Raw genomic sequence first — 11,432 nt, forward strand, 5'->3', positions numbered from 1 at the left:
GGAGGGCGAGGAGGGGACATCTGCCCCAGCCTGCCCGGGCACAGCCGAGAGGGGTGATGTTGTTAGGTATGAAAAATGTAGGCTGTTGTCTTGAGCAATTTATGCGAGGTGTCCGCAAATTGAATGCTCGGTGCCTGAGCCACATGGGTGCATTCATACAGAAATGCTGCCAGAGGTGGGAGATGCTGTTGCGTCCAAAAACCCCAAAACCACCCCAAGCCCCCAGCCTGAACCGTGTATCACAATGTTTTCCCTTTCCTTCTTTCTCTTTTAGGGGCTGGTGAGTCAGGAAAAAGCACTATTGTGAAACAAATGCGAATCCTACATGTCAATGGATTTAATTCAGAGTAAGAATTATTGACACTTTGTGACTTATTTTTTGTTAAATGTGGGAAACAGGTTAACAGACAGAAGGCTAGGAAATGTCTCCTCTCATCCCCTGTGTTTTGGTGGCTTGACACTGCATTTTGGGGAGGAAGGGGAGCGAAAATAAGGAAATTACTGCTATTGTATATTTGCATTTTCTCCTGGCCCCTTTACTGTATTTTACACTGTTGCTACTGCAGCGCTTGACAGGCCCCTGTGTAGCAACAACATGGCGACTACTTTTTACATAGAAGCAAATAACTAAATATTGCATCTGTCTGTAATATAAAAATACATGTCAAGTCATATTCAGGGTGACAGTGGCTGCTGTTTTTCCGGTATTGGGGTTAGTGTAAAACTGAAACTAATTTTGCATGTTTGTTAGAAAACATAATTTTCTGAGGCTACATCATTTTCTCTCTGAAGAACTCTTTGCCAGAAATTATTATTAATCCATAACATTAATTTTAGATACCTCTTGGCCTTTGACTACGTATTGTTAATTTCAAGCATGTTTACACCATGCTGTAGAATTGAAAGAATGACTTCCAGTTCCATCAGGGGAGGCTTTGCAGATGTGGCTATGGTTGTCTGATTTTAAAAAACGTATCAGGGATGAATGTGCATTGCTCTTCACACTATGCAAGAAAAGGGATGAGAGGAGAAATGTATTTGTTCTTTTCAGTTAGTAAGTTGTAATTATTGAAGAGCAGGTAAACAAGTGATCAGTAAAAAAAAAAATAAATGCAACTGGCTGAACTGCTTTGGAAGAAAACAATCAAAGTGTTAATATTTCTGTTTTAATGCAGAGAAAAGAAACAGAAAATACTGGATATTCGGAAAAATGTTAAAGATGCGATTGTGGTAAGGACACACTTTATACTGTTCTTAAATGCTTGGGTATACTGGAAATGATAAGGATTGTGCTCTCTAAGATTGTGCTGAGAGAAATCCCATTTTGCTAATCAGATTGGATTATCTTCTATTGATCCTGTACCCTAGAATTATCCAGATTAATGTGTTTGTTTCTGTTTTATCCAATTCTAGACTATAGTTTCAGCTATGAGCACTTTAATACCCCCAGTTCCATTGGCCAACCCAGAAAACCAATTTCGAATGGACTACATCAAGAGTATAGCTCCTCTTTCTGACTTTGACTATACACAGGTAAGAACAGAAACCACTGATTTATTCTGGTTCAAGAGGGAATGCGTTGCTTTACTTTTGATTTACTGGAATGTTGGGAGTTTTGTACTTTTTGGAAGATGGTCATTGGAGGTGCTTATGCCTGCATTACCACTAGGGTTAACTTTCTTACAAAGCTGTGATGGTTGCACCTGTTTTAGTGGTGCAAGGTTTTACTGTTATTGATTTATTTACTGCTGTTTGTAAGTGCTGTTTCTGCATTTAGTTCTTCTTTTCAAAATTTACACTACAAATAAGACTTTGTTGAAAGCTGGTTTCCTACGTGGAATTAGATACAGGATATCAGTTTGAGTTAAAGTCTACTTACAAGAAAGGATATAAAAGGATAGAGTGGCCTCAGTGGTGTTTTCCATACTTATTGCACTTCAGAGTGGAAACTTGTGTAAACGGTGGTCAAGTAAGGTGGTTTGCTTCCTTATGTATTTATTGTAGTTGGCATGGGCAGCGGTTTACTTGTATGTAAATATTGCCGTCTTTTGATATGGAATCCTTAGAAAATTAAGGATTTCTCTATAGAGGCTACTCTTACAGACAAATAAGAGATACCTCTCAGATTAACTTGCATAAGCATCTTATGTTTGTTTATTTTTATCTTTTTATGCTGTTATTTATTGGAACATGCACAGAATGTTTTATATTTTATGCATTAAATGAAAGGAAGTGCATAGACATTCTGAATATCGTATGGGATTTTATTTTTGCAGTAGCACAACTTTTACTTTGGCTTAAAATGGTATCGAGAGCAATTTGTTATGGATACAGTAAGGACTAAAAGAAATCTTCATTCATTGGCTAAATGATTGTGAGTTGTTCATGCTATCAATATTACTGAAGAAGCCATTTACAGTGGAGTGTCTTTAGGTTATTATAGCTTCAAGGTGGAAGGAGGGAGAAGGGGAAGAGTCGTTTCTTTATTATATGACTCATATTCTCTGGTGTGTGGTTTTGCCTCTGGTAAACCTACCACTTTGAAGGTTCAAGATAAAGAAAAAATACCAGACATCTTGTACAGTTAGAATTTAACACCGAATGCAGATGTTAAGAAAACGACTGCAAGGTACGCCCACATATTGCATAATTGCTCAATTGGTAGATGTAAGTTAGTGAAAATGAGCAACTTTTTAGAAATGGAATGCCAGTTTGACATGAAATATTTGTCTTATGCAGGTATTGCAGTTCTGAGGCATTTGTTGCTCATTTTATGTGGTTTTGGTTTGGTTGTTGGTTGTTTTTTTCCCCTTGAATTTTGGGTAAAATAAATAGTGGCATATATCCTTTGCAATTCTCTATAGTACATCTGTTTCATTTTTTTAGTTTCTGGAATAAAAGAAAAATAAAGTGGAGCTTTCACAGGGCTGGGGATTTTTTTTTTTTAAATTGTTTACAAAAGTTCTTTTTCACAGAAGCTGACTGTATCTAGTCAAATTTGACTCACTGTTTGGTATTTTATAGAGAGGAAAGCTTATTCTTTTTTGGAGGGGATAAAGAGTAGGACCTAGTGGACTATGAAACAAGTAATAGTCCATTTTGGTTTAAAATAAAAAGTTAATAACTCTGGTTTTTAATTAAGTAGTATTTCTGATAAAACCATCACATTATTTTAAATGGGGTCAAATGATACCCCTAACTTTAAAAAAAAGTAGAAAAAGTTGTTACAAGCTTAAAAAAGAAGAAGAAACTACTGCTGGTTTAGAAGTAAATGTATTTTATGTGTAATTTTTATTGTGTAAAATTTCTCCCTCCTGTTTCCTTCTCTGCTCAATTCATAGGTTTAATTTTTGGTACAATCTATAGTCTGGCTAGATTTGTACTTCTTTTTTGTTGTCGTCGTTGGTTTATTTCTCTCCAGGAAGATGTGTGAGCAAGACAGATTGGGGAAAAAAACCCCATGTGCTATTGTGCTTCAGGGCTTGATTCTGCTCCAGTTCAAGTCAATGAGAACTTGAAGTAGAATTGCATTTCCAGCTGAAATAACTTTTGACCCATTTAGTATTTTTGGCTAAGGACAAATATAAAAATAAATACTTGATTAGTAATCAGTTACGCATCCTTCACTAAGCATTACTGATTCTCCAATTAAGAGCTGATGCGTGGAATAAGTCCTGAGCCAGAGCAACCAATGCAGTATTTAGTGAAGACATTCAGGACTTGCGGTTCTGTCATCTGTACTTAAAAACAGCTCTAAAGGAAAACATGCTGACCTAGGCACTGCTTAAGTGTTACCTCTGGAGTAAATTTTGGCACATACGAAAACGTGACAAAGGTTACCCTTCTGCCTTTGAATGAGGGAAGAGGCATTTTTAGAGATTTAAACAATACAGATGGTAGTGAGCTGTTAAAGACACAGCCCTTAGTGTTGCAATGGGAGTTACAGATGTGTTATGTTTAGGATGGTGTTAGCCATGTAATCTTTGTTGTAAACATCAGTGTATTTTAGTTGAAGATACATTTCAAATACCCTGGATGCAAAATGTGGGAAAATGACTGCACTGTATCATCAGTCTTTAAAGAGAGATCCCTGGTGAAATGCAAAAACTTCACTGGTGGCACGATATGACCAACACTCATGAGGCGCTAATTTAAATATATTTGTGGCATATTGGCTATGCTTGGATGTGCATTCTTAAATTGCATATAAATTAACTAACATGCATTTAATTGTGAAAATTATCCTCTCAAATACATGGATTTGAAAACACTGATTTCCTGTGGGTGAAATCATATTCTTAATTGCAATTTATGACTGAAATTCCAAGAACTTGAGTAAGTTTGGGATTCACATTTAGACTCAGATAGGTATTTTGGGTTTTTGTTTGGCTGTTTTTTTAATTACATAGCTCTCTACAAAACGTAAGCAGAACATCTTAGTAGTGATCCAAATTTTAAAACAAATTATTTTATCTTTACAGCTTTTTGACATTCCTTTAATAGTATGTGGAGTGCCTCCCCCAGTAGTTCTACTTACTTGTAAAAAAATTTTCTTTAATTTGGTTGAGTTATGCTAACTTCATGATTTATCTAGTTGATATAAAACAAAATCAAAGGTCTCTTAATTTCTTTTCTAATTTTTATGCTGCCTTTCAATACTTTTAGGAAAAGAATACAATTTTTACAAAGAATTTCCTGACTGACTTGATGTGGTCTAATTTTATAAATCACAACAATATTTAAGGCTAGAATTTTTACAAAGTTAATAAATGTGGATAAGGCAAGTGTCCGCTGTAGTTTCTTCTTTGGAGCCATGAAAGGAATCAAGATACATTTTCATCTGCTGACTGGTTTAGGCATTATCTTCGCTCCATATTCAAGGGTGACATCAACAGAAGGACTTTGAAACTGAAATGGAAGCGCACACACTGTATCGGAAGGGATTTTTTTGTTATTTTTGGCAAAGTGTTGATTGATGTTTGCTAAAGTTAACAGGAATTGACCTGCGCCATTTTTAATCCTTTATTGATGGGGATTTATTTTGTCCTTTGTGAATCGGAGTGAACTTATTAAGGGCATATTATGCTGGTAGCTGTGGAAAAACATGGTGTATTATGTAAGCGTGTGTTTACTCAAGTTCAGTTGTCTTCATTAAAGTATTTGAATTTTGTGGGCACTACAAAGCTCCTCGGTGTGTAATTCCTTTACCCTTTGTCTTCGCCAAAAGTGTAGTCAAATTAAGTTGCTTTTCATAATACCTATCTTGGATCAAGCTTATCTGATCAGTTATGTGTAGGTATATAGGTAGTCAATTATATATCAAGTGTTTGGCTGTACGAACCAGTTACCGGTGAACGTGAATCATTTGCGTGGTAGAGAACATGCAAACACTTCACCCAGGTTTGGGGGAGCGGGGAGAGTTTTCAAAAGGTTCATTTTCCTTTGCTAAGAATGTTTTAGAAGTGTTTTGTTGAACAGTGAAATGTGCAAATGTAGTCCCTTGTGCTGATTTTAGAACATTAGTTTTAAAAATAATTTTTCAAGCTATTTTATCAATCAAGCCAGCTCTATAATTTAGCTCTTTAAAGTGAAATGTTAATGTGGGCATTGACAGGGAAACTGCTTTAGATTAATCTGGTCCATGGTTTGCTCTACGTTTTTGGATAATACAGTTTGAGTTCAATTTGATGGCTGTAATTTTCCTCCACATTTTCTTCTTAAAAATCAATACTTTGTATTCATAATATGAAGACGCAAGAAATAAAAATATTTTTGGTCAGAACTTAAAGTTACATAGACTCAAGTTAAGCATTTCAAATTTTTATTAGACCTGGTATTCAAATTTGAAGTCATGTTGATGCCTGGTGGTGGATGGTTTCTACAGTGAGTGTCTCAATGTTTGCAGTAACTGGAAATCTTGCCCAAGTGAAGTGTATCACTGGGCTGTAGAAAAATCTTTATCCTAAATAAAGACTTAAAATAAAACATTAAAAGCACGATAAATATGGTTCATACATGGTTAAACATGCTTGGGTTATGCAGTTAATGCTGTGATTGTAATATCCTATTTGACCACAACGTGTTTAAGTTTCCCTGTAATATGTACTTGATGTAGCACAAAGGAGTTAGAAAATAGCATCATCTTACATTTTTCAATTTTCATATAACTTGCAGTATTTCCATGTTTCTCAGGAGTGTGAAATACACTGTTTTACATGAAAATATCAAAGAAAAGAGAATATGGTGAATATTGCCACTCCAATGCCTTCACTTGATTTTTATTTCTATCTAGATTTTTACTTCAGGGATTTGTTTACCATTTTGGGTAGAATGAATGGCCACAGGCTTTTATAATTACCTGTGACAACTATATTTAACATTACTACAGTGTCAAGTAGAAATTATTTAAAAAAAAAAGTACCAAAGTAATTTGCCTTTTTTGGTGTTCTAGGACAGATGCAGACTGGTAGTTCTTCATTTGTTCTTGTTTCACAAACATGGGAAAGATCTGGAAGGCCAGATAATGATTAAATGGTATAGATCCAACAAGATTATTACTACCCTGGATTAATAACATTGAAAAACTAAGGAAGAAGGGTGGCAGAGAAGGACAGCTGAACATGCTGCAAATGCTGATGCAGTTGTTGGCAACTCTGAAGTCTTCACACAAAGGTTAAAATTGTCAAGAGAAATGGCATGGAAAAGTAGTGGATGTTGGGGAGAAGTAGCAATTAGGTGACAGATGAAATGTCTTTGTTGTGCTGGCACTTGTTTTTATGCTGTACACTGACAATTCATTAACAGCAGAGACTGAAGTTGAGCTCTTTTCATGTTAAGAGCAGATTCTGCTGATGCCCAGCGATACCTTTCCTTCTGTATGAAATACCTGTTTGCAGGCAGATGTAGAGTAAGCATATCTGGTTTTCATTAAATCAGCAAGCAGCCCCTCATGTTCTGATTAGTCAGTGTTAAAATACCAAATTATAAACATTTCATATGTGAGATCGAGAATATACTTCAATGTTACGTGTTATTTTGTTCTTATTCCCTGTAAGCATTAAGTGTGCTGTTGATGGATCTGTCAATCCAGTAGTGCTTTCAGAAATAATCGGTCGTTATGTTAACTGTGTAGCTTCAAAAATATGAAACTCGATACTACAAACAAGTATAGGACAATTTTTTGGGGGGAGGGGGAAAAACCAAACCAACAGCACAACCGACAAACCCCAAAACCCCCATACTTCTCAAACTGATAATATATACTGGCACTATAAAAGTATAACATTCTACCATGATTGTCTTTAATTCTTTTGTTTTAATTCTTTACTAAATACTCTGATTCAACTGAAAACACAACTGTGTCGTAAAATTGAAGTGGTCTGTGTAAAGTGCAGCTCTTCTCTGGGGCTCAGGATTTCTTGCTTAAAATACACGGTTTGTGTTTCGGGGGTGCTCGCTTTCGGATGAAGGAATTCCTTATGTTCAAGCATAAAATAAAGTAGGTTTTTTTTGCTTTAGTAGAACACTACACTGTTTAATAAAAGTGTAACAACATATTTCTTCCTCCTCTTGTTCCAAACTCACTGAACCACAACTGTTAACAGTTTATACCGATGATAAGTAAATAATTAAATTTGTGTCCCAGAAAAGGAGCTCGGGGATCTACTTAGGTCCTCAACAATTAACAGCAGAAATGCTGAGATTGGGAGCCATAGGTAGTCTCAAGCATAATCTCGAATGATCCACAGTTAACAAATATAAGATGTAGTCAGAAAAAAATGAAGAGAAACAGGTATTAAATTCTGTGTTTGATTCTAGGTCTTCCTTTCTCAGTATTTTTAACAAAAGATTCAAATTTTGTTATATATTCTAAAAAAGGCAAATACATGTGGGAAAGGTGAACTTTTTCTTCATATTTCAAAGATTCAATTTTGAAATATACAGGAAAAGTTCACCTTTCCCACATGTATTTGCCTTTTTTAGAAGGTATTTTTGCATAGCTTACAGTGTAAAATAATTTCAGGTTGAAAAGACAGTGATTTTAGAAAGTCTTACGAACAACGCTGCTTATGAATCAAGTGCAGTGTTGCATTCAATGTTACATCATCATAGTAACACCAAGTTAACGTTTGCTATCTTGTATCGTGCATCTGATTTCTCAGATAGTGGGGTGGTGTTCACACTTTATCCAGACTGCCTTATTTATTATTATCACACAACACAGAGACTTTCACTGTGAAACTGGAAAGATATTATCATTTAGTGTTACTGCTACTAAAACCTAAATTACTTCCGTAATCTGCAAAATTGTTGACATTTACTGATATTACTTGAAGTTTTGTACCTATGAATACAAATTAGTTGAAGGTTTTTTGAAAGTCAAGCTAGCATCCAGTCAAATACTGTAAAACGTTTTCTTAATAATAACAAATGTCACATTCTGTCTTTTTTGTTACAATTTTAGCTGAAAACTTCATATACTTTTATCATACTTTACAAGGATAAAAATATTTTTACATCTAAATTTGGTTATTTGATTTGATGGTAACGGGAAGACTAATAACTTGAATTATCATTTTAAGTGGGAGTGACTGATTTTCCTCATGGAACCAAAAAGGTATTACAGGATCATTTATGAGCTTTAGAGGTTTTTTGTTCACCAGGTATTTTTCAGTGTATACCCTAATTTTAAATTAAAGAGAGGCGGAAGCGATAAGTTAAAGCCTGTATTATCATTACCTTTGTACTGGCTGCAGGTCTGTGAAGCACACTGATTTATTTTAAACTGTGGTTGCTTTGGCAGGCTGCTGTTTTGTATTCCTTCACAAATTTGTGGCTGCTGCTAAGGTATCTTACAGAAGTGATTCTGTGATGTGCAGGTGGCAGCTGTCCTTCTCCGTCTCAGGTGGTAAGATTTGGAACAACAGCTGAAGGAATAGCATTGGTCACTCAGTTGGTGCCTGCTGGAGATGTAAAGAGCCTGCCCAGAATAACAAACTGATCCTAATTCCCAGTCTTCCTTCAAGGAAGAAACAGGAAAGAAATTCTTGCCATTTTCAGCACTTAGGTTGAGTTGCATTGAAATCTCCAGGAGATTTAATTATGAATTAGTGTGTAGTTTATTAAGACTTAACATGCGCTTAAAAATGCTTGCAAGAACTTGGCTTGTTTGTTCCCTCATGTGTAACTCAAGCTGAATTATAATGAAAGCAAATGTAAATATATGCAAAGGGTAACCACACTCTTAATGAAGACACACTGTCCAATTAGTCCAAGGATTATGACATTTCAGACTTTTACAAGTGGCAGTTTTTGGAGGAACGGTACTGAAATATTTAATGAATTGTCATTATTTATAAACGACATTAAAACAGATTTTCCATCACAGCCAGAGAAAAGGTAAACATAGCAGAGTATGTTTCACGATTGTCCTCATTATCAATTAATTATTTTAATCTCTTAAGCCAAAGATAGCAGGTTGATGTACTGCTTTTGCTGGTTTTGAATGCTCTGTAAAAGCAATGTGTTTACCAGTCAGGGAGAATCTCTTTTTCACTTCAGCAACCATGATAAAAATGTACAGATCAGGGATAAGTCACCATATGTATCCATATTGCCTCTGAAGCCAGCAGAGACCTGTGGGACAGAGGATGTCACCTACTCAAATAATAACAATGTCATTACTTGGAGTTTCAAAGAAGTGAGTGTTCATCTCCACAGCAGCCAAGAGCTGCGTCCCCTTTTTTCAGCAAGTGATGAGATTTTAACTCCAGTTTCTGAAACAGTATTGAGCGTTGCCAGCTCAGGCCTTTTCTTATTCTTTTTTATCACCTCCATAGCTTCGTCCATTGCTTGTACTTATTGTCAACAGTGGATTATCTTTCTTAATGTCAATGTAATCTGCATCAGCACACAGGATCTTTGTTTGCTGAGGGTAGCAACCTGGGCTGAGGATCAGAGACCAAGCTAAACACTGGGAACGGAAGACTCTATGTATACCTTGCATACAGTGAAGTAAATAAGTTGAAAACAAAAAAGTATTATGAACAGGTTTTTCCCCTGAGTATTTTAGAAGCTCTTTACGATAAATGTAAATAGGACTCTAAAGCAGATAAAAGGCAAGAACAATGCACATTTGCAGTTAACTGCTAGAAGTTTCCGTAATAGTATTGTGGTCTTGTTCTGCCATCTATTTCATTTTTCTTCTCTATATTTGCAGAGATTCAATTCAAGTGCTGTAGTCAAGTTCTAGGACCTTGTCTTTAAAAGGAGTCAGGAGGAGAACGTGATTTGTACAACACAGTTTTAAGTTTATATTGTCTTTTACTTTGGAAACTCTTGCAATAATTTCTTGGAACGGAGCTACCTCTGGTTGTAAGCACGCCAGCTATGACTTGAAGCATGCAGATTATGGTTTCTTGCTTTAAATCAGTAGATTAGTTTTGGTTGGTTTAAAGTGCACTCTTGTAATTAATCTACAAGTATTTGTTTTAAAAACCTATGCTGGATGTTTTGAAAGGATATTTATCCTTAGGCAAGAAGAATATTGGAATTTTTGTCTGTTATGTCGACGTTAGAGTTGAACTTTGCCTTCTAAATCTTTTAAAAGTAAACATTTTCTGACACTTCTGCCAGTTCATTCCATTTGAGTTTTCTATTGCTGTCAGTAGGCCTTAAACATATTTTAATGCAAATAATTATCCCACTGTTATGAACTGTGGAATTGTTTAGCAAGATAAAATAGGCTAAAGATATGCAAGCCCTCCTATCTCTGTTAATTTGGTGAACGCTTTTTGATCACGTCCACCCTCACTTCCATAGGATGTGAAGTGACAGAACTGTGCAGATCATTCTTTTCTTAACATACACCCACATACTTTCTTTCATAGGAGCTAAATAATATCAAATTTAAGAACTGTCAGGTAGGAAAACAAGAAAAGGCAAAGAATGATGAAGTAAAATAGGGGAAAGTGTATCCTCACTTCCCTCTTTATAGACATCTTGCTACCCCTTGTCTGCAGACCTGCAGCTGACCACAAAGTAGCAGCAGGACCTGACTGTCAGTCATCTCTAGAGGTGCCTTTGGTGCAGGCTGTGTGCCTCCAGGAGTTCCCAACGCCGGGCAAAAAGAAAAGGTGGAAGAGAAATGTAAATGAAAAAAAAAAAGCAACCTGCGAACAAACACACGCTCACTGCTGTTTTGTCATTGGATAGAGGAAGTGGTGGGGTATCTCCACTTGCTGCTGAGACCATGTTGTTCATGATCAGATTCCTGGCAGGGGTTGCAGAAGAGTGAGACTTCATGGCAGCATCTGTAGTCTTGAACGTTTGAGTGAGAATAGTCTTTCTGGCAGGCAGGTGGCCTTTACCTTGAACTTTAGCTTCTCCTTCCTTCTCAGGATGTCAGTGTTACCTGTTACTTTTCGGAAGAG

General features: G+C 36.0%; 1 protein-coding gene across 1 annotated transcript in view; it reads left to right on the forward strand.

The window, feature by feature from the left end:
- The window catches only part of LOC104543525 (guanine nucleotide-binding protein G(olf) subunit alpha), a gene marked incomplete at its 3' end in the record, with an annotated part of 114,811 nt that overhangs the window by 203 nt on the left and 103,176 nt on the right, over positions 1–11,432 (forward strand). Inside the window, exons 2-4 of the mRNA XM_010188158.1 lie at positions 267–347; positions 1,176–1,230; positions 1,414–1,533. Of these exons, the coding sequence (XP_010186460.1) occupies positions 267–347; positions 1,176–1,230; positions 1,414–1,533 (256 nt within the window). The remainder of the gene's footprint in view (positions 1–266; positions 348–1,175; positions 1,231–1,413; positions 1,534–11,432) is intronic.

The sequence above is a fragment of the Mesitornis unicolor genome, unplaced genomic scaffold (assembly GCF_000695765.1).
Source record: "Mesitornis unicolor isolate BGI_N332 unplaced genomic scaffold, ASM69576v1 scaffold4107, whole genome shotgun sequence".
Lineage (NCBI taxonomy): Eukaryota > Metazoa > Chordata > Aves > Mesitornithiformes > Mesitornithidae > Mesitornis > Mesitornis unicolor.